We start from the raw sequence: 20,795 nt of genomic DNA on the forward strand, positions 1-20,795 counted from the left end.
GAAAATAAGCTTCCCAACAGATCACCCCCTCTTCTCGGGGGTGGTGTTGGTGGGGCTTGGGAGGAGGTGCTGAGCTTAATAGGAAAACACAGGCTTTCTTCTGTGGAGCTGAGCTGAAGTTCAGATCCCTCTCCTGCACTTTCCGCTGGGCCCGAAGAAAAATTATTTAACCTCTCCGAGGTCCAATTTCCTGAGCCGAAAATGGGGGTAATGTTAAATTCCCCATGTCCAATTACATGACGCATTAGAAATGGCTGCTATAGCTCTAGGAAATAGTGGGCACTTGGAATGGCACAGTTATTCTCGGCCACAGTAACAGCCACCGACACACGTTAGCTCCAAACTCTCCCAGACGGGGATTTAACCACAAGGCAGGTAGTGAAATCGCTTCTAGAAGGTTCAAGAAGCCCTGCTCATCACGGTGCCTTGGGACCCCATCACTAAGTATTCATTGCGTGTAAAAGTAAAGTTAACTAATGAATGAATAATTGACTTTTCGAACTTGCTGGGGCACTGCTGTTAAGAGACAGAAGTGGTTCTGGGTCACTCAGCCCACACGAGGGAAAATGTACATAAATGAGCCCCTTGTGAGGGCAGACAGTTGAAAGCCCAAGCTGGGTTCCCAGGCCCAGCGTCGTGTGCTCCAACTGGCCCGTGGTTTGGCAGAATAAACCCTGAGGGATGGTACCAATGACCAGACCGTCTTTCGCTGACGTGGGCAGGGGTAAAACCATAGAATACCCAGTCTCGGAGGGAAGACGGTAGGGACCATCCCTCCCCCACTTTGCCTTTCACAGGCGAGAAACCTAAAACACAGAGAGGTTAAGTGACATGACCATATTACTTCGGTGACTTAAAGCTAGAAAGTGGGCGGGCTGGAACAAGGGCTCTTTCCCATCATGCCCACTGCCCACTCGGCCTGAGCAATGCAGCCATCATTGGCACTGAGTAAATATTAAGTGATGAATTAGCCAATTATGATATATATCATTGTCACAATTAAACCAGCTATTTAAGCAAATGACAAGGGAGCACTGTGCGGCTTCACAGCGAAGGCTGACCATCCTGGCTGAAGAAAGGTTGGAACAGGGGTGCATGGACGTCTGGGGGACCTCCCTAGGGCACTGGCAGCCTCGGGGTCAGCCCTGGGAGAGTCTCCTCCAGCAGGTGAGGAAGGACCCAATGGGAATAAATCACAGGCATGTAGATGTCGCTCTAGAGCCAGAGCCACTCGGCTGTCCTGGAAATATCGCTCAAGTAGCTGCCAACCACAACAGCCTCATCCAGGAGCTTTTGGAAACTATGGTGCATGAATCCATCAAGCAGGCACCAGGTGCCCGAGAACATTCTCAGAGCCCAAGAAGAGCCAAAGGAGATGTCAACCGTGCCCACAGGGTACAGACCTGCAATGCGTTGATAAGCTGCCGGTCCTCCTGGCTCGTGAGGAACAAGGGGGTGATCCCCGCATCCGAAAGCTTTAGCACAGCCTCCCTGAGCTGTGGGGACGCCCTCGTGGGCTTATTGCTGAAGAAAACAGCCACTTTCCTCATCAGGAATCCGTTCCTCACACGCTTAAACGTGTTTCTGGCCACGAAGGACATGGCCGTTTCCAGACTCTGTTGCTTGGACGTCAGAGCCACCTGAAGGTTCTTGATCTTGTCCAAGAGGACCGACTTCTTCTTGGAGTCGGCAAACCGGATCTCCGTGGTCACCTCATTGTTGTAGGTGACCACGGCCACGCGTGCCCCCCGCGGGCAGTTGCTCTCAGCAATGGTCAGGTCGCCCACGATGCTCAGGAGCACATCCCTCATCCGGCTAAACGTGTCTTGGGTCACCCCCTCCGAGGTGTCTAAGGCAAAGGCCAGTTCCGTCGGGAAGACGGGGCATTCCAGGGGCCCTGTGGGAAATGGCGGGTTTTCAAAGACAAACTTTACTTACTGGGAAAGGGGTCTTCTTCCCGCAGGAGAAAGTCAGACGGCTGAAGTCAACTTACCGTAGCAGCAAGCTAGAAAAGAAACAGAGAGAGGAGTGAAACACAGGTACCGCATGAGCATTTCAAACATGAGAGCAGACGTGCGTCACAGACAGCAAAGATCATGTACTTACGACATTTATCTTTGATGCTTTGGACAAGGGCACATTGCTTTAAAAAGAAAGGAAAGAATCGTGAGGGGGGCGGACAAGAGGCTTACGGCTCAACGACTGGTGATACACACATGCAACTTACATCCATGGAGTCACCTCTGTTGCCCTTGGGACCCTGTGGAACGAGAAGGAGAGGGTGAGAAGCATCACAGACGCGCGGGACCAGCAACGTGACAGAAACACGGCTGAGGGAGCAAAGGTGGGTCTGGGCGGCCCTTGACCATTTTCAGGCTCTCCCTGTAAATCTGACTTTACTGCTCAAGGAACAAAAGAGAGGGGAAACTTTGAGGACAGAAGTGTTTCCCCTGCAAAATGAAAAGCTCCACACCCTAAAAACCCGGAAGGTTGTGACAAATCAAAGGGATCACACATTTGGGCTCGAGTCTAAACATGACTTCTCCTCAGAGTAGAGCTTTCTTTCCACCTGCGATCTTAGTACCTCCTGTTCACAGAAGGGACAGCGACGCGTCACTTAGCTAAGCCTCAGCTCCAGATCTAAAGCACACTGGCTGGATACCACCCTAGAGGAGGTCCAAGGACAGACCCGTGGCTGCTCTCAGGGTCTTATCACAATACACAGCCACCCTGACAGCCAAGCAGTTGTCTCCTGGGCCAGTCAGGTGCGTTTCCACAAGACTGCAGACTGCCTTAACTTTCTCCGTTAAATGCTTCACTTTCTTAAAGGCAGAAATCACTTGACTTAGCCTTTATCCAAGTCTGACCAGTCTAATCCCTCCACCTTTCCTTGTACGAGTGATTGTCCGTCATTCTTTGAACCTCATGAAATGTTAACGTAGGGAGACAATATAGGGAGAAATTCAAGAAGATATTCATAATGAAGAAATGCAAGGGAAAAGCTGCAGTAGGTCGCCCTCTTGGCCCCAGGTGGCCCAGCACTCGTGGGTTTTAAACCATAAATCAGAAGCTGTCTTGGGGATTTTATAGACCACAGGAAATAGTTCGCAAACCGACGTCTGACATAAATTATACTATTTCTACAAGATGCAACCAAGAGGTATTAGAACTTGTCCTCTCTCTCTCTCTTTTTTTTTTTTTTTTTTGTCCTGTACACAAACCTCAAACCTACCCCAGGAAATTATAAAGGCAAATTACAATATACCCTAGACCACAAGGTTCCACAAGAAACTTCTTTGGAACGTTTCTGGTTAGTCTCAAATTCAAAAGCTCTTTTCTCCATTGTGACATCAAAAGAAAAGTGGTTTATAAAAAAAAAAAAATCAATGGCAACAAAAATGCAGCACGTCTTTTCTGGGAGGCTGTAGGAAGTCTACAAAGGGACACATGTAAAGCTTCCAGCCCATGGCTGGACTGGAACTGGGTGGGTGGGTACTTACAGATGGTCCTGGGTAGCCAGGGTCCCCCTTCTGCCCAATTGCCCCTGGAGGTCCTGAATTTCCCTAGAAAAGGCAGAACAAACAGTGAGATGCTTGCCCAAGACCGATTAAGAAGACTATCCATGGAGGGGCGCCTGGCGGGCTCAGTTAAACGCCTGACTTCGGCTCAGGTCACGATCTTACAGTTCGTCAGTTCAAGCCCCGCATCAGGCTCTATACTGACAGCTCAGAGCCCGGAGCCCGCTTCGGATACTGTCTCCCTCCTTCTCTGCCCCTCCCCCCCTTCTCTTTCTCTCTCTCTTTCAAAAATAAAATAAACGTCAAAAAATTTTTAAATAAAAATTAAAAAAAAAAAAAGACGATCCACGGATGTGCAAGAATGCAATAAACGGCAATCAGTGAGACCAGCGCTCGGTGCAGATAACCAATCCAACGTGGTAAAACCACCTGGAAAAGTAAATGATGCAGTTTGTCTCCACTGAGCAAATTAACAGGATCATATGACGATTTTAACTATATTTCAAGCTAAAAATAACCGTTTCCCACATCGAGACCGCGACGTGCTAATTCAGGACTCGGTGCAATCTTAAGAGGATGAGTAAACATCCACTGAAGACAGTCATTTGGAGCCAAAAGCAGCTTCAGGAAGAGGACGGTTATGCCTTGGAGCGCGGGGTCTGGTGATCCTCGAGATGTGTTAGCAGAAGGGCTCCCGGGGCCTCCCCGTAAGGGCAGCACGGCTGAAGAAGGCAGTGTAGACAACCACAAGGGGTCCTGAGGACACCGGCCTGGGGCCTAGGACTCCTTTTCTTGTACCCCACATGCCACCAGCCAGGTTGCCGGGGAAGAAGGAGAATGTTCACCACACGTGTTTTCATCCCCCACCTGCAGCCAGGTGCGGGCAGACTCACCCTTCGGCCCCTGATGCCTTTGGGTCCTGGTCCTCCATCCGTCCCAGGCTCGCCAGGGGCACCCTGCAAAGAGAGCCGGGAAGAGGCACATTAAGTTCTGAAACGGAGGGTCCAGCGGAGGGCCCCCGGGCATCTGGACCACACTCCCCAGGGCAGCCCAATGGCTAACTCTGGTTTACATTCCACTGGGTTACTAGTACATCTGTGTCCTCCACAGATGCAGCCTTAGTTTACCGCCCCCATGATGACGATGTCATACAGATCAGAGCACGTCAAGTTTACAAAGTGTGTGATTGCCATGTCATGATCCAACCCTCGCAAGGCCCAAGGCAAGTACACTGTCCACTGTCACCTCCACTTAACGGGTGAGGGAGTATCTCAGAGAGGGCAGGGCCTTCGTAAGCGGCTGACCCCACACTAACACCACAATATTCCGATTTTCAGCCCATGAACATGCCAGACGCAGCCCCCCAAAATGGTGACGTTTCACCACCAGGGGAATATTTATTTACCTTTGGACCAGGGTATCCAGGGAATCCTCTTTCTCCCTGTAAGAGGCAAATAAATAACTCAGTTTTGGGTCCTAATTTACATGCATCTAAAAGAAATTATTCTTGAGCAGAAACGAATACATCCACGGAGTCACCAAGACAAAAAAAAAACTCATGACATTCCAACAAAATTTTGAGAAATACTTCTCTAAAGACACAAGACACCAGAAGCTCAGGAATCCTCAGCAGATACGCACTTTTCTGCCTTTGCGTCCTTCACCGCCAACCCCGTCTCTGCCATCATCGCCCTGGGGGTGGAAAGGGAGCATTACCACAGGCCGCCATGCTGGGCACCCCACAACCACTCTGTCTAGAGCCCGGAGCACAGGGTCGTTGGGTCCCTGAAGGGTTCCCAGATCAAGGAAGCGTTCCTGCTCCCACCCCATCCTCCATGTGTAAACAAGAAAGCCGTCTGCAAGTAAGTGGCCTTCATGGACTCCTTCGGGAAAATGGTGCTGCTGTGCCACCGATAAAAAGAACATCTGACAGCCACCGGGAAAGACAGCACTTGGGTGTGGAATCAAAGGCCCGCGGAATCTCTGAGACTCTTAGAGCAGAAAGGACTCCCAAAAGTCACCTTGCCAAAGTGCATCCTTGACTCTTTGATTCTAGCAGGAACGCAGGACTCAGTCTCTCACGCCCTCCTGAGTCTCCTGCGCTCAGACCTTCTCTCCTCTCCCCCCGTGGCTTCCCCCCCTCCTTCCAGGTCATGCCACTGGACTGCCTTCTTTCCAAACACCCCCCTCCCTATGCTCTCCAATCTGTCCCATCACACCCTCGCGGGAGACTTTCAGAACTGCACTCCATTGACTATTTCAAAAGACTCAGAACAATATGTGTGAAATATATACACTGGTATCTCTAAAACATACCCAGAGCATGCTATTTAGTTAAAGTTTTAGGCAAACATCAACAGCTAAAGAGCCATTGCCCCCAAATTTATGGACACGCCATCAAGAGATTTCCTTCTGGTCTGAACAGATTTTAAAGCCTGATTTTTTCCCCCTCTGCTTCTGAAACTGAAAGTAACAGAAACGGATCCTTCAAACTTCAGTTTTTTGTAGAGAGGTTACATACACACACAAAAAAATATTTTTAAGTTTGGGATTATAAATCAGATCAACCGGGTTCTCAAAACTTTCTTAAAACAGTCTATAGATTTCTTTGCCCTGTACAGAAGTGTATATTAAAAGAGTATCGTTCGTGAGCAGTCAGATTGTCTTTAGATAATATTTTAAAAAATGAGTTATCAAGGTAATAACTTCTATTCCTAGGATGTCTCATCCAAAGGAAACAGTTTCAATCTGGATTGAGACCTGATCAGATATGATTCCATTTTAACCAAAGGACATTTATTTCTCTGCAGAAAAACTCCATCTAGTCATGGTCACAAACCATTTGCAGGACGACAATGAAGGTGGTTCAAGCTTCAGTGAGTCCCCATATTCACTTACCAGGAAAAACACAAGAAAAAAATGTCTTTCCCCACTCTTCCCCGATGTAATGAAACTTATTTGGAAATTGATTTGCTGTTTATAAGCAGTCAGTCTCACTGCATTCGGTCATATCCCCAAGGACACAAGGAGCAACTATCCAGTTACCTGTTTAGGACCAACCCAATTTGCAACGAGAAAGGCTAGCCCAGAGAAAGGCCCCGTCTCCCCTGCCTCGCACCTTCCAGCAAAGGATTGGCCACAGCACATCCTGATCTTACCGTCTCCCCTCGGGGGCCCCGGCTCCCGACTCCTCCCTTTGGTCCCGGCTCTCCAGGCTCGCCCTACACACGAGAAACAAGGCTGAGACAGCTGTGGGGCTGAGACCATTAAAACATGACTCCAAGCAATTTCTGTTCTACGTGATGCCGGTGGTAAGGTAAAGTCAGTGGGTGTTGACTACAGCAGGGAAACCCCCCACCACCACCAAGAGACCGAGAGACAACCGTGGATTCACACGAACACATTTCCTTTACTGAGAAAAGGCTGCCCTTTGAGGCCCGTTCTGATAAATTGTGTTTTTTCTTAAGGCTTATGGAAAGTCGGTTCTCAGACAGTCTTCGTATGACAAGCTGCTGTTATCCAAAAGAGTCGGGGAGCTGGGCCTCTTGGATTAGCTAAATATGGCCAGCAGAGCTCTGTGCGTGCGGTGCCAGTGTTTAAAGAATGTGTGTTCAATGCAACACTGGGGCTGTGCTAAGTGCCTCCCATCCGCTCTGATGACTCCAAGGAGGCCAAACTCCCGTCACATACACAGGCACGAACAGATCAGGGAATCCACCAGCTGCTGGCAGGTTCTGGCCACAAGAAAGCCAACCCGCTGAGTATAGCCCATGAGTTCCCTTCAGGTGGGACAGGACAGGGATCCCACTGGCCAAGCCGGGCTGGCAGCTGGGGAGGCTGGATGCAGACTAAGCAGGTGAGCACACGGACAGATGAGGGCAAGGCCACAGAGGGTACGGCTGGGCCCTGACCTCAGGAAATGAGCTCTACTTTGGTTAAGACAAACCTTTCTTCCCAGGGGACCGACTCTGCCACGTTCTCCAGGAGCACCCGCAGTCCCTCCGCTGCCCTGGAGCAGGGAGAGGAGCATGTCAATGAAATATTCACCCTCCAGCCAGAGGCCCTGCACTCGGCCCCCACCCCGCAGCACTCAGTGCCAAGTGCGGTGCCGCAGACCCAAATGCACATGGACATGGCTTGTGCAAATCTAACACATCCGTGTGACCGCTCGGAACCAGCCTCCACAAACCAACCCATGTTGCAGTTAATATCCCGAGTCCCTGACTAGAAGAGAAGAACCCAGATTTTGTGGGACTTTGTTTCCTCTCCCTTTTCACACCTCCACAGTGACACCTGATTATACAGGGGCAGAATCCTGTACACATATCCCCTGAGGGAGTAAGTAAATAATGAAGAAACATAGCTCTTAAAACGGGGTGCAGCCTCCAGAGCCCAGAAATGACCCACACGAACATGCGAGAAACAGGTGGTAGGAGCTCTTTGTCATTGGTGACTATTAGAAGAGTTTCACCTCACCCCCACTCCACCTTAGACTCTTGACTAACGAGAGCTTAAATGATGTTGAGTAAAACCCACAAAAGCTTTGAAAATAGGTATTTATCAGACGGCGAACCAGGAAAGGAATGTCTAAGCCAACAAGGGATCTCACAAAGTTCCTACTTGGTTGCAACACCTTTCTGTCCATTTCTGTAGCAACAAGCCAGCTCTTTGCCACTTTTCGGTTATTACTGTTTTCTGTAACACATGACAGGGTGGCTCCCTGAACAGCACGTCAGACAGGACGGACACCAAGTGTGCAGTGCTGGGGACCCGGGCCCCACACAGCTAACTCATTTCTGCTCATGGTCGCCGAGCCCCGAGATGCATGTCCATGCCTGTGGTCGTTCAAGTTTAAGGAGCAGCTTCAGTGTTGAACCTGAGGGTGGGGAATGCCTTACACTGAATACCGAACCACAAGACAAACTCCAGGGGCCACATATGAAACAATTTGGCATAAGCCGAGAATTGGGGCAGATTTAGAGTTTACAAAGGTCCAGCCTCAGGCTTTGGAAGTACAGGACGGCCTCACCACCCAGCTGGCCAATGTTTGGAAGGAGCAGCACTGGGATTCAGAAGCCCCTGGAGCACCAAGAGAAAGGGTCTCTTACTTCCTCAGGCAAACTGGCCAGTCGCCGTGAGGACTGAGGTTGACCCGGGGTCTGTGCTGGCAGGGGGGAGGCGAAGGGAGAAGTCTGCCTCTTAACACAGAGGTCCTACACAATCCGCAGGACCTCAGCCTGTGCAGGCCGTGCTCCCGCTTAGCTAAAGACAGGGGTGGGGTCAAGCGGACTTACCCGAGGCCCAGAAATGCCTTGTTCACCAATCAGGCCTGGGGGACCCGTGGGACCAGGTGGACCCTGAAGAAGCAAAAGGCCAATATAAGTGCTGCGTTGAGGTGGCGTTCCATGAGGAACGTCGGGGTGACACCTGCACTTTGCACAGAGCCCAGAGCCTCGCTCCCGCCGGCCAAAAAGACCGCTAGAGACCATGCTTCTGTCTCAGCTGTTAACAGCAGCTCCAACCCGGGACACTAAGGGGGAGGTTAGCTTAAGAAAAATACAAGGAGCCCGGAGGGCTCAGTCGGTTAAGCGTCTGACTCTTGATCTTAGCTCAGGTCATGCTCTCAGGATTTGTGAGTTTGAGCCCCACATCAGGCCAGAGACAGAAAGGAAATCAGTGGTTTCCAGGAGCTGCAGGAGAGGATATGGGAATGACTGCCTAAGGGCTCGGGGGCTCCTCTGGGGATGATGAAAATGTTTTCAAACTATGTAGAGCTTATGGTTGTACCACACTGTGAATGTATTATGTGCCACTGAACTCTTCAGTAGTTAATTCTGGGTTCGATTATATAAAACTGGCTGTCACCTCATTCAAATCGAAAACCATCTGGGGACTCCTGGGGAGCTCGGTCGGTTGAGCATCTGACTCTTGATTTCAGCTCAGGCCACGATCTCACGCTTCGTGAGTTCAAGTCCTGGGTCAGGCTCCGTGCTGACAGCGTGGAGTCTGTTTGGGATTCTGTCTCTCGCCCGCTCCCTCTACCCCTCCCCTGCTCGTGCTGTCTCTGTCTCTCTCAAAACAAATAAACATCTAAAAATAAACACACGGAACAATTTAAAAACACATACTGGAGGAGCACCTGGGCAAACATCACAAGGCGCACGGCCGCGCTGGGAGTACTGACCTGTCCACCTCGGGTGCCCTGCTCTCCCACGGAGCCCGGCTGGCCCGGGCCGCCCTTGTTGCCCTTGGAAACAAAAGAAGATGAAGGGGGGGGGGGTCAGAGTGGTTGAGGCCAGTGTCAGCTGTGTATTCGACAGTCACGTCTGGACAAAGGGGGTAGGGGAGCAGCCCCACAGGGGAGTGGAGGCCACCAGGGCAGTGGCCCCAGGATGAGACATTCAGCACGTACAGCCAGTGCCATTCTGCACGCTTACGATGGTTCCCCACACCTGCCTCACCTCTGCTCAGGATGGTTGTGAAATCAGGATTTTTGAATCCAAACCTGCCTTGCACAGCTGGGCAGACGGACACAGTAAGACGCGGAGACCGGCCGCCGAGCGGGTCAGCGGGCGCGTCAGGGACGAGGGACGCCCGGACACCCCCTGCTCCGTTCCTCCCCTCAGTCTCTGCCCCTGGTCCCCACAGCCACGCGGTTTCACAAGTCGTTTGGAAGAGGCTAAATGCACGGAGTCGGTACAGAAGGTGGTGGCTGGTGTTTGAGCCCCACGCCTTGAAGGCAGAGGGACAAAGCTTTTGGCTCCCCGGCTGATTGCATTCTTGCCCTTTGAGAGCACGTGGTGAGTCATGGTGTGAGGGCAGAAGAAAGGCACCAAATCAGAGGCTTACCTTAGCTCCCGCTGGTCCCCTTCGGCCAAAGCCGCCCTGTGGAGGAGTCACACAAACTGAGAGGGAGCCTGGGGACGGAGCCCGGGGCTTTCTGCAACATGAGTCGCCACGAGCCAGCCAATGTGCCTGGCCGGCCCTGAGCAGACTCAAGAGAGACACCCTTCCTCCTGCCCTCCTCTCCGCCAAGTTTTGCTTCCACGCTGCCCTGTTAGCCTCCCAAATGGGAGTTTCCAGAGTTACTCCCAACCTGCCAAGCAAAACAATGACTCCTTCTGGCTGCACGATCCCAGCCAATTTCAAAAAAGGATGTAAAAATGGTAACGTCAACCTGTCTGTTTTTCAACCATTTTCCTAACTGCAGGCAGAAGCAGTGAAATACATCAATTATAATGGAAGGGAGTCCCAAACTCTCCAAACGCTCCTGGCCAAATATAACACACACTCAGCTAAGTAAAGCGTCGGGAGTGCACATACGTGAACCTAAAAAGCCCAACCGTACTTAGTCTGGCCTCATGACTTGGCAGCATCTTTCTCGATGTTCCAGAGGTGACCCTTCGTTCAAATAAATGTGGGCCCATCGCATAAGCAATGCTTTCATTCCGATTCTGTGATGGCTTCCTCTCCATCGGAAAGGTTTGGGACGGGAACGCATGAAGGTCCTGGGTGTATCTTTGTGAGGTGAAGGGTTAGTGTTCTGGACACTGTGAGGCACCAGCTCTGTTATGGGGCTTGGCCCATCTGTGGCGTCCACCAAAGAAAGACATTCTCCACTCCCAACGGGCCAGCCCAGAGACCTTCTGGGGTGACTGTTTTAACATTATTCACGGTGGTGGAAACTTCTTTAACGGAAGGCCTTGGCCTCCTTCTACGGATGACACGTGGACAAGTGGAGGAGGAGACGGGCCAGGCGGCTCCTTCAGAGTAACAATCTGCCTGGCCTCCCCCTCCCCCAAAGGGCACAACTAGGAGCACAACCAGAGGCTAAGTGCTCAGTGACGCAGTGCTCAGGCCAGAGGCAGCCCGCAGAAGCCCCAGTGTGGCTGTGTGAGACGTGAGGTGGCCCGGTGGGAAGGACACGTTTCACCTTGGCCTGAGCCGGGCACAGCGAGGTCCTAAGGGAAGGAACCGGAGGCCCCCGGGCCAGGCCTCACCCTAGCGCAAGGAAAGAAGCAGGTTGACAAGAGCCCTTGACTCCATCAAGGGTGAACCGAGGTCTCCACCTCGCGCGCAGAAATAAAACAAACTGCAGGCAGGACTCTGTGTTAAGTCACTTCGTGAAAACAAGTTTTGGTTCCGTCACACGCTGAGCGGGTGGCTCATTATAACAGCGGGGTCTTTCCTCATTGGTCACTTTGCAGTTCGCTCGCAGTAACACTCAGAACTTCTAAGGTGGCGTTTTCAAATTTTGTTTTTCTTCTGAATTCTAAAGGCACAATTTTAAAACTTACGCCCCTAGCATACCATGTAATCACGGGTGAGAGTCAGCCCTTCCAAAAGCTCCCATCTCAGGGCACAGCCCCGTGAGGGTCCAGCCACTGATGGATCCCTCACCGCGTGGCTGGTGCTGGGGAAACGGCGGAGGTACCATTTTTGGCCGCCCAGACCCAGCCTGCTGCCGCTCTGCTCTCTCAGCTTGTGAGCAGAGCCATCCTGACTGCCCCTGACGCCTTACAAACTTCCAGACCACTCCTCCCCCGTGCAGGGACCCTCTTCTCCCTCTGGAGCCACGCTCTGTGTTCCCCGGGGCCCTGGGAGCTGCCAAGGGTTTCCCAAGGGTCGTGTACATAGCTTTGGTCTTAGCAGCTCTTCGAGGGGACTCAGAGATTAGGGACGCAATGAGCTCTCCTGCAACAGACATTCGCGAAATGTCTCGCAAAGGCAACCGCCTGATGCAATTCACTAGAAAACACAATCTGGTGTCGTCGCTTGAATTACAGCCGCACCAACAAACAATGACTAAACCCACAAGCATACAACCCATCAGCCCTCTTGCCCCTCACTCCCTCACTCCCTCCTGAGTTTGTGCTTCTGTTTGGATTTTTTAAATATTTAGCGGGACAGAGCCTAGCCACATGTTTGAAATCCCCCTCAAAGCCCCCAAGTAAAAAGTTGCTGAGTAACGCTGCCCCAGATCGTGTTGGTGATTCAGGAGGCACTTGCTAGGACTCCCCACAAAGCCCCCTGAGCCCCAAGAGGCACTCACGTCCTTCCCGGTTTCTCCAGGCCTTCCAGATACCCCGTCTCTCCCAGGGAGACCCTGACATGGAGAAAAAATCAGCGTAAGACTCTCATCCAACTCTGGCATATTGTGCCAGAGACCACGGGAAGGGGGTTGCTTGTACACACGGCAGAGGCCGGGGGGATGCTTGGTGGGACCCCTTAGACGGGGGACATGCCGTCTGCACAAGCCTGAGAAGCACTTTCCGTAAATACCTAAGGGGCATAAATTCTGCAGAAAAGGAGTCCCTCTGGGTAGCAGGTGGACACTGCCTTCCCAGGCACACAGTCCACACCCGACCTCGTGTGCCCATAGCCGTGAAGACCACTTCTGTGGCCCCTGTGGCTGGGGGTGAGCCCTCGGCAAAGGGGGTCCGGGGATGCAGAGCACCGTACCATGGGGCCGATGTCTCCGGTTTCTCCTTTGGGCCCTCTCTGCTGACTGTCCCGTCCTGAGTCACCCTGCAGACAACACAGGTCAGGGACATGAGCCACGTGTGCAAGAAAAAGGCACTTCAAATTCGCCTTAGGTAAACAGAAGAGTTTGCCACCCTTCTCAGTCTATGGCTCTACAAAACCTATAGGCCAACCCCCTCCCGAGCCAGCCTCCCTCCTCCTGGGCCAGCCTCCCTCCTCCTGGGCCAGCTTCCCTCCTCCCCACCAGGCCAGCTTCCCTCCTCCTGGGCCAGCTTCCCTCCTCCCTACCAGGCCAGCTTCCCTCCTCCCCACCCAGCCAGCCTCCCTCCTCCGGGCCAGAACAAGACAAGAGGGACGGTGAGACACTATTCTCCCTGTTGAGGAAGGACCGCTGCCCACTGCCCAGGGCTGAGAGTGGTTTGGGACCCCACGATCAGGCTGTCAGAGTGAGATGGGTGGGCCATGGGGGATGTGGCCAAGGCGTGGCCCCTCAGGGTCCTACATTTTTGTCACCTCTGATACTTTTCTGAGCACCTGACCCCGCTAGATTAAAGCGCCTTGAGACCACCTTTGAGGGAAATTCCTGAGGCCTTCGTATGACAGGCCTTGCAAACACTATCTTTGCAGCTAGAGAGCAAACGTGTCTCCAAAACTGTAGGAGGAGGACAAGCCATGTACATTATCAACACATTCTAAAGCAATTTCAAAACTCTGGTTAAAAGCTCTTCCTCCCAACTCACTTTCCAACGACCCCCCTCCCCAGACTTGGGTCCCAAACTGTCCGTGAGAAAGCTCCCTTACCGGGTCACCTCGAATTCCAACGTCTCCCCTCTCCCCTTTGTCCCCTTTGGGTCCTTTGTCACCCTAAATAAAAATACCAGCAGAGACAAAAATTAGATAAGGTTTCAAATTTGTATCTCGCCCCTTAAAAATCACGTTCTTCAGTTTATAAATCTTAAAAAGAAGAGTATCTCCCGTTTACTCGTTTACATGAAGGTAAATCTACTTCCAAATATTTCCAATTTGTTCAGGTAATCCCAAATCTTTACTAGGACCTACTCTGGACCAGGCACCAGGGATTTATTTAAACAGAACACAGTCAGTCCCTGCCCTAGGAGATATACTCTTCAGACTAAAAGATACGATGTAATTGTCACAACGGACAGAGGACACAGGAGACACCACAGAAGCACCCCCAGAGGACATCAGGGAAGGCTGCCTGGAGGAAGCAGTCTTTACATACAAGAATAAAAAAAATTTTTCTTAGGTGAAAAGTTTTTAGTTTTTCCATAGCGGAAACACTATGGAAACATACTTACCCTTCTGCCGGGACTCCCTTTCTCTCCAGGAGAACCGGGTAATCCTTTGTCCCCCTGTCAAAGACAACAAGAAAACGTCACTCCTGGCACAATTTCCACCGTAGACTGAAGCATGAGTCACAGGGATGCTCGGGACCGGACGCGGTTGGGACTTAAGAGTATGAAATTGCTTACATCTTCGCCGTTGAGACCATCCAGCCCGATTTCTCCTAATTCACCCTGCACGGGAACAAGACACACGGTGAGGGGAGAAAGCCACCTGGTAAAGGAAAAATGACCAAAACGGGGGAACGCTTTGAATTTCAAAAACGAGGGGCGCCTAGGTGGCTCAGTCGGTTGAGTGTCCGACTTCGGCTCAGGTCATGATCTCACGGTTCGTGGGTTCAAGCCCCGCATCAGGCTCTGTGCTGACAGCTCAGAGCCTGGAGCTTGCTTCGGGTTCTGTGTCTCCCTCTCTCTCTGCTCCTAACCCATTCGCTCTTGCTCTCTCTCAAAATTAAATAAACATCACCAAAAAAAATTTGAAGATAAATAAATAAATTTCAAAAACGAAAACCAGCGTAGGTACCTTCTCTCCTGGGAATCCGCGAGAGCCCTGGAAGGGAGAGGAAAGGGGAAACATTAGCTCCTCCCTGAAGGCCAAAGAGAAGAGGCTAGAACAGCAGGGGGTGGAGGGAGGGGCCCACCCCACCTGAACGCCCTGAGTCTGAAATTCAGTGCCGGGGATTCATCTGTCTGCCTTGTCCCCTCTCCATCCCGTGGGGGATCCTGAGGCTAATTGCCCTGGCCCTGAGCAGGTGGCCTTCTTGGCTCCTTGGTCAGGAGGGGTGGGTCCTGAAAGCCAGGGACCCGGCTACAAGACCCCTTTGTGACTTTGCCACATGCTGGCCCTTTCCCTTCAGCACCTGCTTTCAAACCTCAGCAAACAGAGGAGAAAGCACATTCAAGTGTTCCACACAAGGAATTTTCCAGCACGAGCCACCCTCTTGCTTCCTCCCACCCCGCCTGGACACCACCCTGGCTCCTCGGGGGGGCCCCGGGAGCTGGAACCACTGCCCCCCGCCCCCGGCCCGTGTTCTCTGTCCTTGTGACTCCTTCCTGGCTGCTCTACACGCCATAGAAAATGCCTCCTTCGTGGGGGGTGGGAGGGAGGGGAGGATGGGTGATGGGCATCGAGGAGGGCACCTGCCGGGAGGAGCACTGGGTGTTGTATGGACACCCTTGACAATAAATTTCATATTTAAAATAATATGTCACGACTTATTGTCAACTTGACAATAAATTTCATATTTAAAATAATACAAAAAAAAATACAAAGACATATAAAGTAAAAAAGAAAAAGAAAAAGAAAAAAAGAAAACGCTTCCTTCATTCCCAGGCTCCCTTCCCAGCGCAGCCAGTGCCACTGACCCGCCAGACTGCGCCCTCTCGCCACGATGCGAGGCCACTGGCTGCTGCACACGGATGACACAAAGGCCCCGGGGGCCTTCCTCCCCTCCAGGCATTTGGGGAAACTGTCTCACTTCTGCACGTGCCACTGAAAGCCTCTGCCTGCGGGGCCCTGGTGCTGCGGTCCCCACGCTCACACAGGGCTCAGCACACGGTACCTTTATTCCTCTCTGCCCGGGGCAGCCCTGGAAACCTTGAGTGCCGTTCACGCCGGGAGGACCCCGTTCACCCTGCGGGAGAAATGAAGGCAGTTACGAGGTGGAGCTCCGGGCCACCACGCCTCCTCTGAGTGCGCAGCCCTGGGAGGGTGGGGCCTAGAAAGCGGATTTCGCTGGGCTGGCGGGGATGCTGTTCCATCCCGGTGGGGCCTCCAGCATTCCTGCACCCCCCGGCCCTGGGCCTGGCCTTGAACCTGCAGTTCCTGCCCCTGGAGGGACCAGGGAGGGTCTGCAGCTCAAAAGGGTACCAGGGTGAGCAGGTCACTGGGTCCTGGGTGTGCGTGAGTGTCGGGTGCCCACAGAATCCCGGGCCTGACAGTTCCTCTGCATGGTCCCTTGTTCCCGGCTCTCCAGTGGGTCCTGGGGCCAGCCTGACACCCAGCACTGCCAGCTGGGACCCTGTGACTTCACCACTCCCCACGGACCCTGTATCCCCGTCCCAGGGCTGGGCTTCTTTCTAGTGTCTCAAAGCCTCTCGGACCACATCTGCCCCAGGCACTGCTTCTCAAACCCCCAACCAGACCCTCTGGCTACTGATGACCCAAGTCAGTAAACCTCCCTTAAAGGGCGTGACCCCGACGACCACCCTGGTTGGGTTTCCCAGGCGCCCCTGCTCTGGCTCACTCCCCTCTCTGCTTGGATGTCTGGGTCTGCTGGGTATGCCACATTCGGTGGCCCCCAGTCTCAGAAGCCATTAAGTCTCTCCCTCTGAAATAAGACCAGCAAAGTGCCTGCACTTCATGTCCATATCTGTCTTGTTGGGGACGTCACACTGTTCTCCACAGTGTAGAAATCTGAGTGGAGTTGCTAAGGAGGTTAGAAACTGATGTTATCCCAGTAGGAAAGTCATTGGAAATGGAACAGATTATGAGCCCCACAATTCAACCCCAATGAGTGAGGAACAAGGAGGCAATAAAAGCTTAAAGAACAAGCCATCTTGTACTTACGGGTCCGCCCTCGTCACCAGGATAACCTCGGTAGCCATCTTCCCCGGGAATACCCTAGAACAGAGTAAGTTCATGCTTCAGTTAAAGCTCATAGTTTTCTTTGTTCTCCAAATATCGCCCTGCCCCCCTTTCTTGGGTAGAGCAATGCCACCATGTAGCACGGCTTTAGGCGTCCCCTTGAATTGGGGTTTCTTCTTACTGTTACAGCATAATTTATCAGAATCTTTAAGGCTCGTCTCCACCAAGAAATCCTGCCAGTTTCCTGTAACTTAGACACCTACTAAGAATCCTTGCTGACCATCCACAATGAGGATGCCAGTCAGTGATGCCCACTAATTTTAACATTATTTTTTTAAGTTTACTTGCATTTATCTTAAGAGAGAGAGAGAGAGAGCAGAGGAGGGGCAGAGAGAGAGAGGGAGAGAGAGAATTCCAAGCAGGCTCCACCCTGTCAGTACAGAACCCGATGCAGGGCTCGATCTCAAGAATCGTGACATCAAGAGTCAGACAATTAATCAACCGACTGAGCCACCCAGGGGCCCCTGATTTTAACATTATTTTATAAAATGATAAACAGACCCCCTCACCCCAAGGAAAGAGAGAAGGCAGCAGGCATTCAGCACCCCTCAGGCCTCATGTTGCACCCCTTCGGACTCTCCTGAAATCTAGTCCCAGACGTCAGAGAAGGGCAAAGCCAGCCTACCTTTGGCCCAATGCTGCCAATGGGCCCGCGGTCTCCCCTTTGCCCGGAGCATTTGCAGGGAACTCCACAGCAAGCTTTCTCAGCAATGTTGTCCTACCAAAAGGAAAAGAAAGTTCAAGTCTGAACAAATGCCTAGGAAAAGAAAAAAAGCATAAATACGCCGTGGAGGTCAAAATCGATGTACGTGGATTTCACGGTGAGAGATGATCTTCTTCCCACAGAGCATTTCCTCCAAGACTGCTCAGCAGTCAGGGTGGCAGAGGGCAGCCACCAACGTGGGAGCATGGACAGCAACCAAAGTAACACAGACCATACTCACGGTGTCACCGCAGGCTCGGCCTTATTTCTAAAAGTTTCCAACACACGTATCCAAATTTCAAATGTTAAGCATAACTTACATATTTTTAAAACCCCGAAGAGCAAGACCTAACAAATAAATTGCATACGGCCGGGACAGAATGCGGTTCCACAATGGAGATCCTTACACCCTTCCTCAGGACCATGGTCAGAGCACAGACTGGCTCCAGCTGGGAGGAGACCTTGGGAACAGCCGCGGTGTGGGGCCGACACACAAGTGGTCCCCGCCTCTTGGCCACCAGCACCGCCACTCTGGGCCACCAGTGGGGCCACACTCATCAGACACCCTCGACGTTCCCTTCCCATCCTAACCCCTGACCTTATTGGGAAAGCGCATGCCCAACCAACATTTCCATCTGCTAAACTCGTGGTGCTCAAACACTTTTCTCACAGCGAGCTTCCTAGAGTTTTCATTTCCTCCATGGCCCAGATGCATCAACTAACGCAAACTCCTTCCACCCAATAGAAAAATAAAATCCCAATTCCAGCCCTAGGAAGAATGCAGGAGGGAAGAAGGAACAGTCAGTTTATCCTCCAGCTCACTGTTGCCACCAGAAAGCAATGTCCGAGTTGACCACTCAGCCCCACGTCCCCCAAAAAGCCCACCCACTCCCGGCCCCAGGGCTAGCACCTCCAGCTGAGAGAGGCTGAACCCCGGCATTAGGATGCCTCATGAGGGCACCTTTATTTGCTCCAAAGGAAATTAGGAGAGAAGACAAGGGAGGTGCCTCTCTGCCCAGAAACGGTCTTTCTTTTCCTGCATCGTCTTATTTTCACATGTAACTTTTGGATGCTGAGGACAGTTTCCTGTTTGGGGACAGTCACTCTGATGTCTTGCCTTCCCAGCCATCTTATGAACGGAAAGGTTCTCACGAAAGGGAGCAGAGGAAACTGTCAGGTAATACCACCAGCATGCCTAGAGACCCATTTTCCAGCTTGCTGCTTTCCCAGCTCTTGGACACCTCCGTGTTCTGGACTCACACCTGGGATGGCCGCAAGGCAGGTCCCAAGTGAATTAAATAAACCGAATTACCCACCCAAAGGGCCCCTCTGCCATTCACCTCACAAACAAACAAACAAACAAACAAACAAACAAACAGAAATGCCTTCGTGATCTTAAATGACAGAAAAAAATTGGTGTCTTGACCGCTTTGTGTGTAGAGACACAAAAACTCACGAGCTGCTCCGCCAGTTCATAATCGAGGTCCAGCAGGTTAAGCCTCAGGGGCCTGTTGTACATGAAACCTCGCCCGAACTCCAACTGCATCAGCTGCTCCAAGTTGGCTACACGTTCAAGGCCCACCAGGATCAGAGCTTGGACGCCTGCAGGGGGAGGCACATTCGGTGCGGCTCAGCTGGGCATTCCAGAACCACCATGGCTTTTCCCTCCTAACTTTTTTTTTAAAAGAAAAAACTTCAGGGGTGCCTGGGTGGCTCAGTTGGTGAAGCGTCCAACTTCGGCTCAGGTCATGATCTCACGGTTCGTGAGTTCAAGCCCCGCGTCGGGCTCTGTGCTGACAACTCAGAGCCTGGAACCTGCTTCGGATTCTGTGTCTCCCTCTCTCTGCCACTCCCCTGCTCATGCTCACTCGCACTCTCTCACTCTCCCGCTCTCTCTCAAAGATAAACATTAAAAAACTGCTTTAAAGAAAACTTCAGTATAAAATGTGACCTTTACCTAAAACATGTTGAATCAAACCAGTTAGCTTCTCTGAAGAGTTAAAATACTGGAACTTTGGAATTCTCTAGCAATTGTTCAAGGAATGTCAGTAACTAAACTGATCAGCAGAAATACAGGAAGTGACACCATGAAACGCATTCATACGTAGATTCTCCAACTCTGACAAAACTCAGGTGTGCTTCAGGGAGAGTTGCCACACCGCACCCCCAACACCAGATAGTAGCGATCTCGTCCTCTTGGCTCAGGAAAAGCCAGCTAATAAAGAGAACACTCTTAGGATAAGTTATGCTTTTTGTGAGCCTCTGGTGTTGGCATTCTCGTTGTGATAATCAGTGCAACCAGATTCCAAACCAAATAAACAGATATTACATCTGATAACGGGCATCCTTGTCTGTCTAGTTACCTTAAATCTGGAAGATGTGGTTTCACTGTTGATTTTAGAGCAAAGTGCATTTTCTGCTTTAAGTTGTAATGATTTCAAGCGGTAATCACGAAGTCATGTTCTTTTGCAAAAGCATCATGCTTTCAAGACGTTCTACCACCCGAATGAGTCTGAGAGCCTGAGGGTCCTGGGTCAGGATTTGGTGAGGAAGCCGACTGTGGCACAAGGGGAACCGCGGTAACCCCAGGGAGGCGACAGAGGGCCAGGCTGCGAGGAGGAGTCCCCCGGCCCCCCAGAGGACTCCAGCAGCGTGGTGTCCCTGCCTCACCCAGGCCAACTTCTCCTGTTTGGAAAGCCCACGACCCACCTTCTTGTCGGAGATCCTCAGACGCCCTTTGTAAATCAGCCAGATCTCCGTCCACCCCATCAGTAAAATGAATGACCACCTAAAAGCAAAAGAGGTGTCAAACCCCAGCCCAAATTACAAGGAAATGACCTCCCGGGGGTCGGGGAGATAGGCCCATTCAAACCCTCCATCCACAGTTGAGGAGACTGGGGCCAACATTGAGAAACAATCACCCCCACTCATGGTTCTTTAATAACATGCACTAAAGGAGGGATAAACGAAGTGGGTATATGGTGGTGTTTGACTTACTAAAAAAATTACAATAAAAATAAAAAGAGTATTCATCTCATTTTCCTATGTATGTGATGTAGTTTCTAGAAATGTGTGTGTGT

The 20,795-nt window shown here is 51.6% G+C and overlaps 1 protein-coding gene across 8 annotated transcripts in view; it reads right to left on the bottom strand.

Annotated features, from left to right (window-relative positions):
• COL6A3 (collagen type VI alpha 3 chain) overlaps positions 1-20,795 on the bottom strand; it is an 80,453-nt gene that overhangs the window by 17,860 nt on the left and 41,798 nt on the right. For all 8 annotated transcript variants that reach the window (XM_043578260.1, XM_043578258.1, XM_043578259.1 and 5 more), the window contains 24 exons: positions 20,425-20,503; positions 19,172-19,317; positions 17,638-17,730; positions 16,935-16,988; positions 15,928-15,999; positions 14,889-14,915; positions 14,495-14,539; positions 14,321-14,374; positions 13,803-13,865; positions 12,981-13,046; positions 12,571-12,624; positions 10,368-10,403; positions 9,703-9,765; positions 8,813-8,875; positions 7,465-7,527; positions 6,677-6,739; positions 5,160-5,210; positions 4,924-4,959; positions 4,412-4,474; positions 3,501-3,563; positions 2,228-2,260; positions 2,107-2,143; positions 1,994-2,005; positions 1,404-1,897 (listed from right to left, as the gene is read on the bottom strand). In XM_043578260.1, the coding sequence (XP_043434195.1) occupies positions 1,404-1,897; positions 1,994-2,005; positions 2,107-2,143; positions 2,228-2,260; positions 3,501-3,563; positions 4,412-4,474; positions 4,924-4,959; positions 5,160-5,210; positions 6,677-6,739; positions 7,465-7,527; positions 8,813-8,875; positions 9,703-9,765; positions 10,368-10,403; positions 12,571-12,624; positions 12,981-13,046; positions 13,803-13,865; positions 14,321-14,374; positions 14,495-14,539; positions 14,889-14,915; positions 15,928-15,999; positions 16,935-16,988; positions 17,638-17,730; positions 19,172-19,317; positions 20,425-20,503 (1,830 nt within the window). The remainder of the gene's footprint in view (positions 1-1,403; positions 1,898-1,993; positions 2,006-2,106; positions 2,144-2,227; positions 2,261-3,500; positions 3,564-4,411; positions 4,475-4,923; positions 4,960-5,159; positions 5,211-6,676; positions 6,740-7,464; positions 7,528-8,812; positions 8,876-9,702; positions 9,766-10,367; positions 10,404-12,570; positions 12,625-12,980; positions 13,047-13,802; positions 13,866-14,320; positions 14,375-14,494; positions 14,540-14,888; positions 14,916-15,927; positions 16,000-16,934; positions 16,989-17,637; positions 17,731-19,171; positions 19,318-20,424; positions 20,504-20,795) is intronic.

This window comes from Prionailurus bengalensis, chromosome C1, assembly GCF_016509475.1.
Source record: "Prionailurus bengalensis isolate Pbe53 chromosome C1, Fcat_Pben_1.1_paternal_pri, whole genome shotgun sequence".
NCBI classification, from domain to species: domain Eukaryota; kingdom Metazoa; phylum Chordata; class Mammalia; order Carnivora; family Felidae; genus Prionailurus; species Prionailurus bengalensis.